General features: G+C 33.0%; 1 protein-coding gene across 1 annotated transcript; it reads left to right on the plus strand.

Annotated features, from left to right (window-relative positions):
* The first annotated feature begins 17,786 nt into the window (after window positions 1–17,786).
* On the plus strand, window positions 17,787–20,065 carry LOC112289400 (aldehyde oxidase GLOX). Its single transcript, XM_024534576.3, has 2 exons — window positions 17,787–19,222; window positions 19,369–20,065. The coding sequence occupies exons 1-2, from the start codon at window positions 17,931–17,933 to the stop codon at window positions 19,763–19,765; spliced, it is 1,689 nt and encodes a 562-aa protein (XP_024390344.1). The 5' UTR covers window positions 17,787–17,930; the 3' UTR covers window positions 19,766–20,065.
* Window positions 20,066–21,718: the final 1,653 nt, after the last annotated feature.

Below are 21,718 nucleotides of genomic sequence, written 5' to 3' on the forward strand. Positions count from 1 at the left end.
TCCTGCTTATAAATTACAATCAGATATTGAAGTTGCTATAGATTTGAAGAAAGTATTGGAGGAGCAGATTTTAAGTGAAAAAATTAAATTTATAATTAGTGAAATTCTAGGAATTGCAAAACCAGAATTTCATGAAGTTATTATTGATACAATAAAAAGAAAACGGCAATCTATTGATGATACTATGACATCAAATGCACAAGGTACAAAGGCAATAGGAAGCAATGAAGATGAAGAAATTGAAATGCAAATTATTAGAGATGTTTTACGAGTCAAATTTACAGAAAAAGAAGATATGATTCAAGCTTCTAGTCATTATTCTCGGAGTCATTGAGCAAGGGCTACTATGGAAACTTTAGTAAAATTGGGAGATTTAGAAGAAATTATTGTAGCATTGATTGATCATGGTTCTGAAATAAATTTAATGTCAACAGAATTATATAAAAAAGAAAATTGGCCTATTGATATTGAGCATGGATGGATGATAAGAGCAGCAAATAATTCAAAAGAGAATTTGTATGGAGCTTGTCCAAATATCAAGGTGACAATAAGAGATGTTATTCATGAACAAAATTTCTTTGTGCAAGATATATCTACATATCCTATTATATTAGGACAACCATATATTACTGCCACACAAATGGAGACAAAGGTTATGGATGATGGATCAGCTTATGCAAAGATAAGAAGTCAAGACAGAAAGAAGGCGGTGTAATTTTTAACAGTTTGTGTAAATCATGGAAGAAATAGGGATAGTTTGAGGGAGCATTCTTTGCCAAAGATACATAAAGAATTTGAAGATCTTGAAGATTCAAAGGATTTTTACTAAACACCATTGTAAAGGGGGATTGCAATGGTAAAAAGAATGAAGGCTTTCCACCTAATAGAAAGGATGAAGATATTATAGGATTATTGCAAGACGGATATATTTTATTCAAAAACATAAATAATTTTAGTAGGATAGATAAAAAAAATGTTAAGAATGTACAACAGGGATTAAAGAAATATGAAGTGATTGATGAAGATGAATACATATCAGGGATGTTTGAAAAATCTTATTTTGGTGATACTATGAATGATTTACAAATATTATTGAATGAAGATTTTGAAAGAGATGATAAAGTAACAAATATCCATTCTAAGTAATTTTATGATGGAATAAAAGAATATATGGATAGGTATGAAGTGAAGGTGAACACAAAATACAAGACTGTTGCAAAGAAGGTTAAACCAGTGGCATTGCCACTACCATTGGATTTTGAAGAAAGGATTAAAGGGGCTTCTATGCAACCTAATTTAAGAGATCCAAGGAAAATAGGTCATGAATTTAAGGATAATTTGATGTTAGATGGTTTGAAAATTGGATGTGATAAATTTTTGATAAGAGATGAGGAGAGATGTTTTAAAGAAATGCTTTCATGACATGATAAAGCATTTGCATTTGAATCACATAAAATAAGGTGCATTGATCTAAGTATTGTAGCACCTATGGTTATTTTTACAATTCCACATGAACCATGGAATTTGAGGCCAATTCCAGTTCCAAAGGCCCATTTACCAAAGCTAGTTGAATTACTGAATGAAAAAATTAAGATGAAAATTTTAGAACCATCTATTGCACCATATTCCAATCGGTGGTTCACAGTACTTAAGAAAAATGGAACATTGAGGTTTATTCAAGATGTGCAACTGGTGTCATGTTGTGATTCGGCTACTATATGAAAATAATGTAATTATGTACTTAATATATAATTTATTAAATAACATAGTGAGAGCCATGTTAGTAGATTTTAGTTGGTTGTAGAATATAATTTGATTATTACTTTGAGAAGAGGTTGTTTAAAAAGATTACTATAGAATTTGTATAACTTTAATTTCCTTTTGATAGTGGCTTTTAAGATTGGTTTTGGTTGATAGTAACTTCTAAATATTTAGAGTCACCTTTGTTAGACATTGGTGACATTTGAAAACTTATTTTGGTTCTTTTATTTGGTGTTTAGAGCATACATTATGTAAATCTTATAAGAAAAAGGATTGAAGAAGGATTTTGGTAGCAAAGGGTATAATTAGGGCACCAATATAGATGAATGGAGATGAAAAATAAAAATCTCCATTCCTACTGGTCAAAAATCATGACCAATGGGCTTTGAGGAGGCTGCCCGAGGCCATATTAGGGATTAGGATTAGTTTTTCGAGGCATTCGATCATTGAATGCTAGGGTCAAAAGGTTTAGGTTTTTGGTTAAGGTTTTGGTGCAAGTTTTGTGTCATTTGGGGTTTTTATGAAGAAGTTATAGGCGCTCAAAGTGAAGGTATTAGTTTTGGATCTATTGTCACTCTTTTGAGAATACGCATGCGTACGGATGGCAATTGAGGATCAGTGACCGCGACTGGAGAGAGCACTTTTGCGGCTATACTTTTCGCTTATTGCTTACTGGATTCTAAGTTGGGATGAAGGAGTTATTAGATTTTGAAGTCAGCACATGCAATCTAAAGGTAGTAAGTAAACCGATTTACTAGTGTTTGTCTCTTGAGCTATATCTTGAGAAATTTGACAAGGTTTTGGCTCAAAATTTCAAGGAATGTGTAATTTCATGTTAGTAAACTTTGTGCATAAGTTTTATGACATTTGGAGTTCGGATTTTTGAGATATAAGGAAAATAGTTTTTCGGGTGCTTATAAATTAGGGTTTGGAGTGTCTGCTAGGGTTTCTTAGATGCCAGAAGATCGAGAGTGAATTTGTAGTTGGTTTTTTTTGTGGTAAAATTTAAGGGTAAATTCTACCTATTTTATAAATTTGAAAAGCATTGAACGGTTAGATCAATAGTTATGATTTTCTAAAGTTCAGGGCGAGAAAACCCCTTCGCGGGAAAAATATGTTTTGAAGGGATTTTGTTATATTTGGAGTTTTATACAAAAATAAAGGAGTTTTGGAAGCCAAGAAAAGAATCATATAAAGGTTTAAGATACACTCTCTACAGCTAGATATCCAGTGTATTCCCAGATAGCAAATCATGCCATACAACATCGGTAAATAAAATGTCTATTAGAAACATGGGCTCGAGTCCAATTGTCGATGAATTTGTAGAGGCATTTACAAGGAGATCAATTTATTCTATAGGAGATCTTTACTCAGGATACGATCAATTCTAATTGGCAATGCAAAGTAGAGATTTGACAACTATGAAGACACCATTAGGATTGGTCAGAATGTGTACATTACCACAAGGGGCTACAAATTTTGTAGCACACATGATGAATGGAATGCATAAGGTACTAAGAGATTTTATTCTAAGAATAAAAATACCTTTTTTAGATGATGTACCAATTAAGGGATGTGAAGAAAAAAGAAAAGATGAAACTTTGGATTCAAAGGGATGTAAGAAGTTTGTGGTAGATCATATTGAAGATTTTGAGAAGATTTTGAAAAGATTCGAAGAAGTTCATTTAACCTTATTAGGGATAAAATTAATGTTTGGAGTAAAAGAAATTTTGGTGGTAGGATACATGTGTAGTTCATATGGACGTAAGCCAAGTATAGAAAAGATGGATATTATTAAAAAGATGAAAAAATGTAAAAATATAACGAAAGTGAGAAGATTTTTAGGAGCATGTATTTTCTATCATATATGGATACTTCACTTTGCACATATAGCAGATCCATTGTATGAGTTATTAAGAAAGAATCAAAAATTTCAACGGAAAGAAGAACAACATAAAGCTACGGAAAAATTGAAAGAACTTCTTTCTTCATCTCCAACTTTGAAGAAAGTAAATTATGAAGGTAGAAGGCCAGTGGTATTAACAGTTGATGCAAGTCCAATTGGAATAGGTTGAGCGGTTGGACAAGATGATGAACAAGGGAATAGATATGTAATAAGATTTGGAGCAAAGGTATTGAATTCTAGGCAAAGGGCATATGCGCAAATCAAAAGAGAATTATCGAGTGTAGTATTAGCTATGAAAAATAAAAAAGAGTACTTGATTGGGGCATCGGTAGTTATAGAAACAGATTGTCTACCTTTATTGGACATGATTACAAGTTGTTCAACTCCTGGTATTGCTATGTTGAGATAGATAGCATATATCAAATCTATGAATTCAGAATTTAAACATATTACTGAGAAAGAAAATTCAGTTGTAGATATGTTATCAAGAGCGAAGTATAATGATGAAGAAAAGATGATTGATTTAGAAGATGATATGGGTACAAATTTTTATACCAATGCGTTATCAAAGGAGAAGGGTGTATGTTTTAATATACCATTGGAAATATTTTTAAGAGATTTATATGAAAATGAATGGAAAGATGTTGGGGAGTATTTGAGCACATTAAAATGACAAAAAGGTTGGACGGATCAAGAATTTAAGAAAATCCATAAGAAAGCCTATGGATATTTTTTACATGATGGATATTTATGGAAGCATCCAAAAAAAAGAGAAGAAGTACCACAAAGGATAATATGTGGTTTAGAAGCTCAACAAAAGATTATTAAAGAATTTCATAAAAATTTATGGACAGGGCATCGAGGTATTTGGGCAACATTCACTAAGTTAAGAAAAAAATATTGGTGGAAGGGAATGTACAAAGACATAGCAAAATTTGTAGAATCTTGTGAGACTTGCCAAGTATATTCAAATATTCGACATCAAGATGGATTACATCCAACATATCCTTTGGATTTACATTACAAATGGATGGTGGATTTAGTAGGAATGCCTATGGGACTTGGACAAATGAAGTATTTGATACTTGCACGAGAAGATTTATCAAATATGGTTGAAGGTCGAGCATTAAGAACAAAGGATACTAAAGGTGTATGTCGATTTCTATTAGAAGAAGTAATTTATTGCTATGGTTGTATTGAAAAAATTACAGCAGATAGGGGTGAATTAGATGCAAAAGAAGCATGAGAATTCTTTAGTAGGATAGGAATTAAACTTTCTATAACAACAGCATATAATCCAGAAGGTAATGGTAAAAGTGAGCATGGGCATTCACCTATTGTTAAGGCATTAGTAAAGGCATACAATGGCAAAGCACATGAATGGCCTAGACTACTACCATTTGCACTTTAGGCAGATCGTACAACTCATAGTTTAGTAACAGGTTATATGCCTTCTGAATTAATATATGGTCAAAAACCAGTAATGCCAATAGAAGATGTAGTACCTACATGGGGTGTATTGCCTTGGAAGAATGATTTCAATAGAGAAGAACTTTTAACATTACGGATTCAATAACTAGAAAGAAGACCCAACGGTATTGAAATAGCAATAAAAAAATTGAAAGAAGCAAGGGAAAAGAATAAGGAAAGATTTGATAAAAAACATCGACTACGACCCAAGGCTATTGAAGATGGTGATTGGGTATTAATTTATGATAGTAGCTTAGACAATCAACATAGCACTATGAAGAAGTTTGCAAAGAGATGGTTTGGACCTTATACTGTCAAAAAGGCACACAACAATGGAACATATTCATTACAAGAACTTGATGGTACAGAATTGAAGGTACCCATAGCAGGCAAACGAATCAAGTTATTTAAACAAAGAGATGAAGGCATTTGTTTTGATGAAGAACAAACTCAAATACAAGATATTGAGATTGGAATAGAAGAACATATTGAAGTTCAAGAATTGTACCAAGATGAAGAACATTCTACATCAACATATTGAAGAATCTTTGGTGCATGTCGGAAGATGCACAGATTCAGGAGGGGTAGATGTCATGATGTAACATGATTAATAGGTGAAAGAGTGTGGAGATTATTATAGTTTAGGAGATCTTAGTTCAAATTATTAGAACAAATTATCTTAGAAATATAGTTAATAGTCAAAAGGATAGAAAAATTAAAGGGTACGAATGCTGCCTTTTAGAAAGGTGACTTCTACTTACTTTGTAGAACCATAAGTAAGGCAAATCAAAGTAGATTGGAAAAACAAATGATATAGACATCTTTAGAATAAAGTTAAGAGTAAATTCTAGAAAAAAATTACTTAGAAAAACTAGATATTGATACCTGGAGAGGGTCGGTTATGAACCAGGGTCGAAATCAGACCCTAGGGCACAAAACCGAGTCTCGATGACGACGCCGGGGTTCTTTTGGAGATCGGAGAGTGAGGATTGATAGCAGACTGCATAAGCTTTTTATGAAGGTTGATTTTGGGTGATTTGGAGTTGATGTGACTTTGTAAGAGGTTTGCAAAGTTGAGGTTTGTTTCAGATGATTTGGGTTTTATGAAATAAAATAGGATTTACGTTTTGGGTGATTTCAAGAGTTTTGTAATAGATCTATAAGTGAAATTTTGTGGATTTATGGTTATAGTTGTGTTTAATATGTGTCATGAATTTGAGCTTGATCTAATGGTTGAATTGAGGATTATTGAGGTTTAAGTGGGTCATGGTCTCAGAAAGTAGAATTTTAGGTCTAGTGGGAGTTTTTGAGATTTCTTGCAATCTATTGGTTGGATTGGAGTGAAACTTATGTTAAAGGATATTAGACTTGTTTTTCTATGTGTATGAGAATTTTGAGATCAATCGAAAGGTACAAAGGAGAGATATTGGCTCTGGAAGATTGGCATTAAGATTAGAGAAGGAGGCTGACCAATACCCGAGCACATTTTTGAGGATATCGTCAATTTGGTAACTCTGATCCTTATCAAAAATTTTGGGTTTGTTTTTAACTTATTTATTTAGAAGTGTGAAAATTTTTAGTTAAGATCAATGGTTTATTCATTAGTTATTGAGATTTAAATCTGTTGTAGGAATTATTAGGGTTTGGTTAGGATTTCGTTTGGAGTTTAGGATTTGGATTAGGGTTTGATTTAGGATTTGATTTAGGATTTAGGATTTGGATTAGGGTTTGGTTTAGGATTTAGGATTTGGATAGGGTTTGGTTTAGGATTTAGGATTTGGATTAGGATTTGGTTTAAGATTTAGGGTTTGGATTAGGATTTGGTTAGAAATTAATATTTGATTAGGGTTTGATTTAGGATTTAGGATTTGGTTTAGAGTTTAGAGTTTGGATTAGGGTTTGATTTAGTTTTTAGGATTTGAATAGGATTTGGTTTCGAATTTAGGATTTGGATTAGGGTTTGGTTTAGGATTTAGGATTTGAATTAGGATTTGGTTAGGGATTAAGGTTTGATTAGGGTTTGTTTTAGGATTTAGGGTTTGTCTAGAATTTGATTAAGGTTGGATTAGGATTAGGATTTGGTTAGAATTTAAAGTTTTATTAGATTTTTGTTAAGATTTGACTAAGTTTTTTTTAATATTCTTTTATATTTCTTTAGGATTTCTTTGTGTTTCTTTTATAACTTCAATAAAATTTAATTTAGCTTGTTTAATGTTTGATTATAATTTTTAAAGTTTAGTTATAAATTCTCTATGATCCTATTGGATTGTTAGGACCTTTTGTTGTAATTTTCTATTACCTTCCATAGCTAGGTGCTCGGTGCATTTTCAAGCAAGACTTCACGTAATACGACAGTACCACATAGTTAGCTTGTTCTGTAAGCTACCATTATGTGTGACATGTGATTAACTTGTTGACCAAGTTTCTAACCTATCAATCAGGTATAAACACATATAAAGTTAAAACAACATCTATAAAGCTTCTAGGAAGCTTCTCTAGAAGATATTATGAAATTAATCTACTTTTATCTACTTCTACCTATTCATATCACTTAGATAATAATTACAATAGATATATGTCCATGACACATGAATCTCAAAGAAAGAGAATCCTTGATACACTCTTGTATCACTGAAGAGAACTAAAAAGTCACTCAAAAGGTAATGTAATATTAACTAGAATGGCTACTGTCAAAAATAAGAAGATTAAAAAGTCTTGAAACAAGACTAAAAACTAGAACGACATTGACAAGAGTGAAGAAGGCTTCATTCTTGCCTCCATATATATTCTTAGCTAGGAGCGACATGGCAATGTCCTGTAGGACCTCTAAAACATGTTAAATTTGCTAGCCACATGTCTTAACTTGCAAGGTAAGTTATCTATGTATGCGTCACATGGTTAGCTTGTTCCACAAGCTACTATGTAGAATTAACTTGTTCCATAAGCTACCAACACATGGTTAACTTGTTGGCCAAGTTTCTACATTTAAAATCAAAATCACGTCTAGGAAGCTTCTAGGAAGCTTTTAGGAAGCTTGACTAAAAGACTTCATGAAATTAATCTATATTTACCTACTTCTATCTAATCATATAAGTAATTATTGAAGTAAATGTATGTGTCCGTGATAAGTGGTGCATTTATATTCTTTATGCTTGCATTATACTAGACTAATATTTTTATTTTTTATTCACTAGCTTGAAAATAATAAAAGCTTGTTGCTCAATAATATAGATACACTTTCTAATTGTATGATTGTTGATCAATAATTAATGTTATTAGTTAATATTGTTTATCTAAGGTTGGCAAAAATGATATAATAAATGATGGTTTTTTAAGAGATAAAATCATTTTATTAGCTCAAAATGATGATGTGGATGACATTCATGAAAAGGTTTTGGCCATCTTTTTTAAAAAAGAATAAGAATAACTAAGTATCAATAAAGTTTTTGTTGAAGATGGTATCAACAACAATAATGTTTATTCAGCCAAATTTATCAAATTACATAATCTATCTAAAATGGCCAACTTAAGACTTTGTCTCAAAATTAGATCTTTAGTGAAGCTACTAAGAATATTGTCTATTTTCAAAGACTTTATAATAGAATTCAATTGATAATTATATAACTAATGGATTAAGTTCTTAAAGTAAGAATTCTAAGAGGCCAATTTGTTAGAAACTTGATTATCATTCTATAGATTGTATTAACTTCTTCAACTAAAGAACTTCTTTTCATTCTAAAAAGAAAGAAATTTCCATTATGTCGTATATTTGCAATAATATTAAATAAGTTCTAAAGAAAATTGTAAAGCATGTTGGTTAGAATCCACAAAAAGCTATTTTTTTCATATGCATTTAATTTATGCTAATATGCATTTAATCTATGCTAATATGTATTTAATCTATGCTAATATCATTATAAGGTCTAGATTTTACATCTATTGTTAATATCATCTAGATGATAAAGCTATTTCAAAAAATATCACCATTCATTGCTTAATTTTATATTTTGAAAGCATTCTACTTAAAATATCTAAAAACTTCTTCAAATAATGGTAATTTGAGATAATTTCTTTTATTGAATATAGTTGGACATTTACTTTGATCAATTGTACACTTATTTTAATCATTTGAATTGACATTGTCGATAATGTAGATAATTTTATATTGAATTCTATATTCAAAGATACATATTTTTAAGATATGTAGTTATTTTTTTTAATTTTCAAGGCCTTAAAGAAAATTCAAAAAAAATTAAATCCAAAAAATACTTAAATAAAAATAGTTATTTACTTAAGCATTTTTTAAACAAGATTGGATCTAAATTTATTGAAGGCAATTGTTACATGTATTTTTTTGTCTATTTCAATCTTTGATGAAGAATTCAATTATATTATTTTATTATTTTGTACAAGCATAAAAATATTTCAATGATCCATATTATCAACCAAGAATACTTAAATAGTTGAGATAAATATGCAGTTGATAGAAACAAAGGTCCAACTAAAAGAACTTAAGACAATTATTTTAAGCCAACAAAATTTAAAGGAGTCATTAGACATTTAATAAAGAAAAAAAAAATGAATTGAATTGAACTTTTATCAATTACATTCTTGTCTCAACCATTTGAATAGTTGTTGTTGGTAATGTAGATAAGTCTACATTGAGCTTTACATTTAAATATATAAATTTTTAAGTTATTTAGTTTTTTTTTTTTTTTAATTTCCAATGTCACATGATATGGCATCGAGTGCCAAATCCTATCAAATGTATGTAGTTTACTTTGGTTAGTGGTTTTTCATCCATTGATAGTTTTTTCATTAATTGATTTTGTTCATATCAACTAAGATTTAAACACTTTGGTAGAAAAAAATCCTTGATTTGACATTCTTGTCAAGTCAAGTCTTGTGAGTGATTTTTGAGAAAAAAAAAAAAAAAAAAAAAAAAAAAAAAAAACTTATTATAAGGTTTTGCTTAGCTATAGTAATTTAGCTATATTATTAAAGCTTAGAATTTTTCCATTTTTTTACTTACATTCTTGGATTCCTTCTTTGTAGTATGAAAGAAATCTTAACTTATTTTGGTGTAGATTTATAATCTCTCACTTGACAAGAATCTCTCTTTTTCTTCAATTTGTGGTATAACAAGTTAGAATGGAGTAGATCTTAAAAAAAATAAAATAAAAATAAAAATAAATTAATTTAGGATTTTTTTTGCTTCTAGGCTCTAGGCACTATTATATTTGGTACCAAAATTCAGTTGAGCTACTATATTAAAATATACTACAGTATAAGGTTATTGTTATGAAATATTATACTATCACAATACGATTCAGTCATTGTAGATCTATTGTGGAGTCAATGAAGTAAGTACTAGATTAGAGAGTTGCAAGGTACAACATCACACAAGATTACAAGGTTGTAAGGTCATAGTACATGATTGCAAATCACAAGTTTTATTATAGGCAAGGCAAGTTTTGTAACTACCAATTATTTTATAGGAGTTTATTCATGGAGAAGGGATGTAGTAGCTAGAACTCATCAAAAGTTGCAATAGGAAGGATGAGAGGTGAAGCAACATTGTAGATTGAATGTTGGTGCATGACATAATAAAAAAAAAATACAAATATAGCTTATATTTAAAGATTTTTAATTTTTAATTTTATTTTATTATATATTGAGCTGTATATCACCTACAATTTGAGGCAAGAGCAATATAAAGCTATGCATACTCCAATTTGTTTTTGAATTTATTTTGTGCATTTAAATTATTATGAAATCTTTGAGTAAATTGAATTAATCAATCTGAGGATTTATGCAGTGGCAAGGCAAATATGATAACAAATTTTTGCAAGGTCATAGAGATCTATGGTTAAGAAGCCCTCAGTTATTGAATCACATTGTTATAGCACTATAATGATAAGATTTTGTGGTCATAGGACCAACACAGTTGTAGATCTATTATATGGCTATAGAGCATTATTATATATATATTATTCAAAAAAATTAAGTATTAAGTTTGGAAGCTCATTCTAAGTGCATATGAAGTCTAAATTTTATTATTTTTGAGTCTATTTTATATAAAAAAGGCCAAAGAAGTCCATTGGCATATTTAATTTTAAAAAAAGATATCATTTAGAGTATTGAAGTTGTATTTATTAAATACCAATTATTTTTTTAATAAATTTTTGATTCTCTTTCACTTCTCCATATTTCATTTTATAGCAGTTGTCTTTAATTGTCACATGTTTTATAATTTGTGACCATCAACCTTAAAGAAGTGTTGGTTTTTTTTATTTACTTTTGATTTTTGTTTATATGTTGTTAGAAATGAGAATCTAGTGTAGATTTCTGGATTTTGTTTTTGATACATTTTTTTAGTTGCCATTATTATTCCCAGAGGTTTTTTATGGTTATTTCATTTTGTATTTATATTAGTTTGTGTTGATAAGCATATCATAGAGATGAGGTTGGATTAATGACCAGCATTATCTTTTTATTAAAAGATATGTTGGACGTGTAGGAATATAGAAGTGATTGCAATTAAAACTATAAAGCTATTATTAATTAAAACTATAAAGCTTGGTGGTGTTTACAAGAAAAGGTTATTCTTTTGGCCTTTGAATAATTATAGATATTCAAATAGTTCCTTTAATGATATATATTAGGAATTGATATTATTAATCTCCTTTATCAAATTACTTGGATAGTAACCACACCAAGGACTTTGAACTAGAGGTAGATACTAATGATGTTTTTTAGCCTGTTTCAACATTGAATAGTACTTTGATGCTTTGGATTCTAAACATAGATATATTTTACAAGATAGAAGACAACCTTCATAACATAGTGAGGGATAGATTCTCAAGAAGAGTTGGAAATATTTCTTTGCTAAATTGAAGACTCAAGTTTCAAACGTGGATGAAAGAGAATCATCAAAGGTCTTCCACTTTCAATGAGTGGTATACTTTTGAGCTCTTATCACAAGACTTGGAGTATGAAGTATTCCAAATTAATAAAAAATAGAATAAAGAGTATTAACTTGAATTATAAGAAGTAAAGTGTTATTAAGAAACATGCATAGAGCTTATTTCAACTCTTATGGAAGGTGTTATTTCAAGCTTAATATCTACGTTGAAGGAAGAAGATTCAATCTAAGGAGAAGTTGATATATCTTTAAAAGATATTGATTGAAAAATTTTAAAAAATACTTTTCAAACAAAACAAAGTTAGGATGGTCTTCATTTTTTGTAGATTGAACCATTGTGATTAGTGCATGTTATGAAGAGTTTTTTGATTTAGAGTGGATTAATCTTTGTAACAAATACATTCCTATTGTTGTTTATATAATTATTAAATACTTAAAGAATATTTAGATACCACATAAGAAGAGAGTTATTAAAGCTTGGATAAATAATCTACTTCACCTCAGAAGTGTTACTAAATCACAAGAAGAGAGTTAATATTTAGCATTAAAATCCTACTTATAAGTCTCTACCAAAGATCTAAGAAATATTCAAATTTCTCTCTTTTACTTTTTAAGAATATAATAAGAAAATAAAAAGCTCAAAAAAGTTCAAAAAAAACCCATATTATTCATCAATACAATATTGGTTCTTCACCAATATTATGAAATTTATATTTTTATACATTTTTAATCTTGTCCTTGAAGAATATAAACAAGCAAAAGCTAAAATTAATGAACACAATTTTTCTTGTATAATAACAATGAGTATCATATTAAATCTGAAAAAATTAAGTTAAGTATCATATTAAATCTTAACTTAATTTTTTAATTAAAATTTATTAATATTTCAAAAAAATAAATAAATCTAAATTTTGTTTGAGCAATATTCAAATTTTTTTAAAAAAATTATAATTTAAATGAATTTAGACACATAAAAAGAGCATCCAATTTGGATTGCGATGAGTACAAGAAAGTGGCCTACTAAAAAGCACAACCAAATCTTTGATCAGCTTTGTGATGTCATTTAATATACAACACCTTTCGATGAACAATACACAAATAACATGTTGACAATAAAGCTAACCTTCATATCTAAGAACCAGCCTCCATCGCTCCCTATTATACACCATTCAAAATCTCATACATCTCTATATTCTCAGCAATCAGCAAAGATCCTACAACCATCCATGCATTTTGTACTTAAGATCTAAAAATCTCAGATTGATAGAGCTGAAATCTTAGAACAAGTCCTACTTTGCACCTTCTAATGAATAACACATGGATTGATTTACAAACATGCCTAAAATTGAACTTTTTTCTTCTTATTTCTCTAAAAAAATAAACACCTATATATAATCATATTCAAGATATATATATATAAATATATATATTATATTCAATCCTTAAATCAAATATGTAGGAGTGAAAGAATACAATCAATGAATAAACATTGTTGATGAGGGTTATGAAATAAGTCTTCTACTTTATACAAGAGATATAAGGCAATTCATGCAATATTAGCTGTTGCAATAGAAACAAGATGAAGTTGAAGTAATGCATCTACTTAAAGTAATTGGTTCTTTTTTAGATGAAATATATTGTAATTTGAAAACATCAAAAATCACAATTTCTTAACTCCAAAACCATGGATTCAAACAAAAAAAACCCAAAAAAATATTAAAAAAAAAAAAAAAAAAAAAAAAAAAAAAATCTTCTTAAGATTTTTATCTCATGAGGATAACTAATTCACAAGATTCATTTCATATAAGATTTTGAAGTCTAGACCCTTTATCTATACAAGTTAAAAATATTGTAAACTATACTATTTTATTTTATAAATGCAATTAAGTAAAAGGCAATGATGTTGAGAACAAACTGTGAGACCTGTAGTTCTAAACTAAGATCCGACATATGATTGATGTTTTTCTTCATAGCATGCAATACAGGGCTCAATGCATGGGAGTAATAACGTCTTTTAGATGATACTACTGCTTCATTGGTAACATCACCCCTAGGTTCCACTACATTCAAAGATTTTGGATTTTTTTAAGCTCCTTTTGGCCTATGATCCAATTAATAGTAATCCTATGTATATTATTAAACTTCAAAAAAAAAAAAAAATCAATTCAATTCAAAATCTCATTCAAAATCCTCCAAAAAACATGCAAGCTTTGATGTATCAAATACTAAAACTCAGGAAAACACTAAGTAGATTTTTGTAGAAATTTATATTGATATTATTAACCAAAATGCATTGCAATGCTTGTTAGCCAATAGAAAATGGCTCACATAACCATTCTTAAAGTTGATTTTTTTAAACAAAATAATTTTAAAAAATATTTATATATAATAAAATTAAATTTCACAACAAAGGCCTTTTCTTATATAAAATCATAGATCCACAAAGAAAGGCACTGCATTACAAATATGGAAAAAAAATTGCTGCAATTTGCAAAAATTTAAGGACTTTCTTACTAGTCAATAAGCTTAAAATTACTTCAACAAAAAACACCTTGTGCAAAAAAAATGCTCACAAAAACATGCATGATTAAGATTGAAAGAGAAATGCTTGCAACAATAATTTCAGCACCAAATACTACAAGCAAGCAAATATGGTAGAGTAGCAATGCAGAGAGAAGAAGGTGGCAAGAAAGCGATCAAAATTTGATTGAGTGATCATATAACCAATTTGATTGAGTGACTCTAATGAAGCTATTTTCGAAAGATATGTTTGTAATCTAAAGAATATTTTTCAAATTCAAATACAATATAATAAAAATATAAAGAAATAAAATATACAAAAGAGCTTTCAGCTACAAAGTAGGATAGATAAACTTGTGCCATTGTCACAAATAATATGCAAAAAAAAAGTAGTTAATTTTATTAAATCCATGCTATTGGCCATGTTTTTATATTTTTTTTAAAATAAAATAGGCTAATTTTTCTATGTATTATGTATTTTTTGATATTTAAATAATAAAATAATTGTACTTATTCAAGAAAAATTCCAACTCATCCATCATAATCAATCAAAAATTGCATAATAAATTTAAAATAGAATTATAATCCTAATATAGTTGGTGAATGGAATTGGAATTTTCTATCAAAAGAAAATGCACTAAACATGTGATAGGAACTTGACATGTAGATTACAAACTACAAACACTTAATTTTATATTATATATGATTTACAAAAATTATATGTGGTGTAGATAAGTAGTTTCTAGAATTATTTCTGCATAAGTGGTTTTCTCTGATCCCACCCAAATGCACATATCTAACAAATTTTAGCTTCTATGATTCTTTGTTCTCAATATGATCAAAATTTGATTGAGTGATCATATAACCAATGAGAACAATTTTTAGTCCTTTATTGCTATTAATTCAGGCCTAATTCTTATCAAGTTATGTAAGACTAATTAAAAAAAATTAAAAAATGATTGATCTTTGAATTGAGTTATCAGAGATGTAGCTTGCTTGAATCTCTTTCTCTCTCTCCTAAAAATAAAACAAAAATAAAACAAATATCTCTAATACACAATCTATACCAAAGTCATTCATCTATCTAAAAACAATACAAACAATAATCCAAACTAATCACTCATAATTTCATGGTCTCTTTGTCAATCTCTGGGATCTCATATTGTTGTTACCATCAATGAGTTCATATGGAAGATGTCTTGATTTCCAAATGCACACTCTCATTCTCCACTCTTTATTGATCTCGTCATTACTATTTCCAATTTCCAATGACATGTCTTCTCTCTAGACATTATTTTATTCCACCAACATCACTTCCCCAATTTCCTTTACATTCTTCACAAATGGACTTACAAAGTTCTTTGCAAAAACACTATACTACAAATCATCTCATTTAAAGTCATGGTGGGCTTCACCACACTTGTTTACAGTCCAAAATGTGTACTTCCAAAATACAATAACATTAGAAGTGTCTCACCATCCAAAATGCTTGATGAGGTTAGCATCTAGGAGATGACCAAAGCGCAGCATCTGTGCACATATGTGAAGAGTGAATCATGGCAATAGGCTATTAAGTCAATAATATCCTTTTAGGTGGGTGTGCATCATGAGGTCAAGGACCATAGCATTTTGCTTATGACCCACTCCAGAGCCTCCCTAACTCTGATAGATGTATCTAATTTTTGTCAAATTGATGGATAAATATCCTCAGCATGCTAAGCTCACTTCACATGTGAAATTTTTATACAGATGTGCCTGAAACATGGTTCCTATTGCAGACCTAGATAAATTTTAAAATGAATGGCAATAAATTTGAAAAAATGGTCCCGATGTTGGCTATGAGTGAAAAAATTTAGTGAAAACCATGCCATGTCCTTTAGCTTTCCCAAAAGTATTGTCCATCCATGAGTTAGAAAAAGATGCCGGAACTCAACTCTGAAGCTTTCTTTACATTGTTCTTTGACGCATTTGTCAACAACGGCAAAGAGAGTAATGTCTCACGGACATCTTGCAGCAATGCTTTCATTTCTTTGGCAAAAGATACGTTCACTTCCAGGCAAATCCAATTCTCCTCAACAACTCATCTCTCCGCCCATTGCCTCCCACGGCTATGCTTAAATCCCCGCAATCATCCAATTGCAAAGATACAAGGTGCAAAGTGAGTAGTAAAACAAATATGCGTCCATTTTGCCCCACCATCAGCCTGTGCACTGAGCCGTGCTTCACAGTCAGAGATTGGGATTAGAAGTGAACCTAGCAAAATCCAATGCCCATCGCCCCTCCTACCTAGCGCCTCCCTCACAGCTCGCACCCTCCGCCCAAGAAGGAGGTTGCGATTTTGCGATTTTGCATTCCTCTCCGAACTTCACCTTCTATAGGCAAGTCTCCTCTTGAGCAAAAAAGAAATGGATGTCGCATGTAGCAGCGGGTAGATTCCTATCTGCAACACATTGTTGATCTGGAACCATGGTTCTGTTAAGGGCCTGTGAACTCTCTGGAACCATGGTTCTGTTAAGGGCCTGTGAACTCTCTGGAACCATGGTTTCGTTAAGGGTCTGTGAACTCCAACTCCAGACAACGTTAACTTTTTTGATGAAAACCAAGAGGGGTGCATGCGGTCTTGCAGTCAAAGATCATCGATACATTCATTGTCCAGTCCCTAAAATTCAAAAATCATACAACCATACAAAAATGCACCAAAACAGTTGTTTCTCGCCGTATCAATTATCAATAGATGCTAGTTTCGGCATTCGGCTCGTGTGCTTCGTGATCTAGAAGCTGATTCTCGTCTCGTGTAGGGGTGGTTCCTCCATTGGGGTGATTCACTGCTATAATTGCTATTATCATGCCACACGGAGAATTCTATATATCTAGCCCCACGACCCATGCGCGCGACTTTCTCGCAATTCTAGTATGAACTTCGATTGATAATTATACATAGTAGCACCAGCATAAGCAGCGCTGTCGATGGAGCAACACTTTCTATATTTACACCCACACCAAATCTCGCAAGTATTCTCGGAATCTGTAACTGGTTTGCGACCAGCCCCGCTCCTGGTATATTAGATCATCTGCCAGATGTGACCGCTGTGGAGTCCGAGGAGTTCACCTGGTCCCGGAGATCGTGAGTTCGTTGCGGTGGAATTCATGAGTCCGAGACACACTAGATCGTCTGTTCTGTGGGTTGAGAGTCAAACAATCGAGACCAAGGGGCTGATTATATTGAAAGTTACAGATTGTTGTCTGGTCTGTCAGGAAGAATCAGGTTGGAGCGACGCAGACGGGTCGGATTAAGTGTTTGCTTTTCCAGATCGGGGAAGAGACGGCGGAGACAGTAGAAGTGGAACGATGTTTAGGTACCGCGACTGTAGTCTTTGTGGATTGGTTGTAGCGATTGTAATAATCGTAGAGTGCTTCCTTTTAATGGTCGTCGCCGTCGCTCAGGACGGTTCTTGGCAGACCCTCAAAGATGATGTCGGTATTTCGTCCATGCACACTGCTGTGACTAGATTCGACACGGCGATCTTGCTTGACCGAACGAATGTTGGGCTGTCTACCCTGTTGCTGCCGAATGGGCGATGTCGAGTGCAACCTTTGGAGAGGATGTCCAATCCTGACTGCTATGCTCATTCTGTTATGTACGACCCAAACGCGAACACCGTACGTGCTCTGTATGTTTTCACCGATACGTGGTGCTCATCGGGACAGTTCTTTGCAGACGGTTCTCTAGTGCAAACAGGAGGCGATTTTGAGGGAGCCAAGAAAATACGAAGACTCGTTCCCTGCCAAGCTGACGAGACGTGCGACTGGGTGGAAAGCACCACTGAAGAACTGGCAGTCGCACGTTGGTATGCTACCAGCCATCTGTTACCGGACGGCAAGTCCATGATCATTATGGGTGGTCGTAACAATCCTACCTATGAATTCGTCCCGAAGAGGTTCCCAGGGGAGGGAGTGTATCCTCTGGAACTTCTCAAAACTCCAGGGTATGACAACTTGTATCCATTCGTGAACCTGCTTCCTGATGGAAACTTGTTTATTTTCGCCACCAAAGACTCGATTCTTCTCAATCCTTACACTGGTGAGGTGCTCCGACAGTACCCCACCCTTCCCGGGAACTCCCGCAACTATCCAGCAGCTGGCTCCTCGGTGCTGCTCCCACTGTCTTACGAAAATGGCTTCCAAACCGCCGAGGTGCTTATCTGCGGAGGCGCCACGCAAGCGTCGAATGCGACTGCTCCGGCTTCGAAGAGCTGCGGAAGGATGGAGGTCACGTCTGCCACGCCGAGCTGGCTAATGGAGGATCAACCCGTCGCACGTACGATGGGTGACATGATCATTCTGCCTAACGGCGATGTATTGATCATCAATGGAGCTAAGATTGGCGCTCAAGGCTGGGGAAAGGCAAGCAACCCTGTGTTTCAACCTTGCCAATACGCAAGGAACGACGCATTAAATAGATTCCGGTTGCTCGCCGCCACTACTGTTCCAAGAATGTACCATTCAACTGCGAACTTGCTGTCTGATGGCCGCATTCTACTTGCGGGCAGCAACACCCACCAGTATTACACGTTCAAGGACACCCCTTTTCCAACCGAACTGCGAGTTGAGGCCTTCTCACCACCATATTTAAACGTCAAGTGAGCTCATTCTCACACCCTTCCACTTGTTTTTGCCAATGTAACCCCTAGTAAACTGTGGTGGACGATTACAGAATCATTATAGCAATTATTATAAGGGGATAATTTAAATTCGAAATTGATTATAGTAAATGGTTTTTATGCAGCTTTGACGACCAGAGACCGGAGATCATTGTGTGGCCTACAAAAATGAAATACGGACGCAGATACCTCCTCTCATTCTCCGTCGCCACCGGTGCGCTAGGTAACTTGCCATTAGGCGCAGGTCAAGAGCAGCGATTTCAAGGGCAGAGTAGTGTCCCAGTGGAGGTTAACCTGAACAGTGCACCCTTTGTTACCCATTCGTACGCCCATGGACAACGGCAGCTCAAACTCGAGACTCTCCTTGTTAAAAAGTGGGGAAAACGGAAGCAGCAGAACCTCCAGACTTTGCTCGTGACAGCACCTCCGTCAATGACAGTTGCTCCTCCGCAGTACTATATGCTCTTCGTCGTGAACGGTGGGATTCCAGGGAAGGCCGTGTGGGTACAAGTCTACCGCTAACCACTTCATTATTTACTTGTGGTTAAATGTCATGCGGTTCTCTGATATCTAAAATTTATCGTTGGAGCTTTCATTTTAGGTTTTCCACAAAATCAGTAGTCACAGGTTAAGCGTGCACTGGTTTCTGGTTTACCTGGGGATATTCATTGGATTGATAGCAAAATCGGATTACGCATAACAAAGAAGTTTGTCCTCCCACATTGTTGAGGATAGCTTATTACAGTGGGGCAGTGTTTTTTAACTTCTGCATATGCATATTGCTCAACCAGTTGACACTGAAATAAAGCCAATTTTTTTACCTTTGAGTGCGCATAAATTCGTTACAAGAAAATTTCCGTAGGAGAGCATTCAAAGGAAATGTTTCATCAAACTATTATAAAAATTTAATCACAATGATTTTGCACCATTTACGATTGCGAAACAGCTCTCTCTCAATTTCACAGAAGCCAAAACGATACTATTTCACAGTAGCGGAAGTTAATACTTTGTGACCGAGTCTAAATAACTGAACTAAACTCTGCCAGACCAAAAACTATTCAATGTATGCGCAGTGAGTTGGAACTTTCTCATGATACCTCCCAATCCCTCAAAGTAGTGCTCAAAGCCCCTGACATACATTGTGGCAATGTGAGAGGGGATAAGAGCAGAATACTATTTTTCAATTTTTTTAAAGATTAATCACTAATCTAATGCAAATCGCCTATAACCAGCCCACTTTGCAGGGATTAAGCATGTCCTCGTCAACGCATCTATCTTCAGCTCTGGCGCTAAATGCAAAGAATATAATCCCTGCTTGCTCTTGCGAGTATTTCATCAGCATGTAGTGAAAACCCTGGCAGTTAATAAAAATAAGCCTTCTTGCGAACCACTGAGGATGACGTGGCAAAAGCGGGTGCTTGTCAAATTCGAGCCTGCATTGAATTTACTGGAACCAGGAGATATTGAATACCAAATGGCAAAAAGGATAGCCCCAGTCCAGGCGGTGATTCTATCGATGGTCTAGTTGATGAAGCAACTATAATTTACAACATCCCGTTTCTCCGATCCCCACTTCATCCAGTGTACTAATCGTTTCAAAACTTCCATAACTTCCAAACTCACAAAACCCGCGTATTATTACATCAGTCTCAGTTATATTTCAGTCGAATCAAACAACATATTGCAGGATAACAAGGCAACCAGAGTGATGCATTGATATGCACATCTTGCAGGCATCTTCATCTGTACGGTCGTCTCCAATGTACATAGGAAAAACGTCGCTTGAATCAGCCAAACCTTCGGGAAACAAATTTTACGTTTGATTAATTTCTTTGTCTACAATAAAGATCCAAGATTTCATCACCGTCGACAACCATGGCTATGCAATCTGAGTTATCATTGAAGTACAATGTTACTGAAAGTGTATATTAAGCACCAACAGAATTCAAAATATAATTCACAGCTTTGCCTTTGTCCCATGCAATGACAGGGCGAACTTCCAATACCTGAACGAAACTTGCCAAACAACAGATGTTCGGCGTTCCTTTTTCAAAACAATCTGTGTCAACAGCTGAAAACTAGAGAAGACCCCACAGGAATTCGATCTCTTGTTTGAACATGGCTATAAAATGCATAAAAGATATTCCGCATACCTTTGGGCCGTACGTGAGCATCAAAGTTGAAACTCTGTTCTATTGACTTGGGGTTTATATATCCCATTTGGTTTACCTCCTGCCAATTTTCTACAATTAGGTTTTAATAGGCTTGGTTTACCACAATAGTTTGCCACAATAAGAAGTTAGATTAATGGAAATGTAGCATGTGACACAAGAGTTAGAGTTATTTGATACTAGTATCAAATAAATCCTCTCATTCAAATTTCTTAAAAAATGAACCATTACATGTATATATGGTTATTATCAAAGATCAATTAGTGGATTCACAAACATGGTACCTTGATTCGGGTGCCACACA

This window comes from Physcomitrium patens, chromosome 12 (assembly GCF_059467195.1).
Source record: "Physcomitrium patens ecotype Gransden chromosome 12, ASM5946719v1, whole genome shotgun sequence".
Taxonomy (NCBI): domain Eukaryota; kingdom Viridiplantae; phylum Streptophyta; class Bryopsida; order Funariales; family Funariaceae; genus Physcomitrium; species Physcomitrium patens.

Coding starts and splice junctions, on each gene's coding strand:
- LOC112289400 (XM_024534576.3), top strand. CDS start 17,931: ATGTTTAGGTACCGCGACTGTAGTCTTTGTGGATTGGTTGTAGCGATT. Junction 19,223..19,368: donor CCACCATATTTAAACGTCAA/GTGAGCTCATTC, acceptor GTTTTTATGCAG/CTTTGACGACCAGAGACCGG.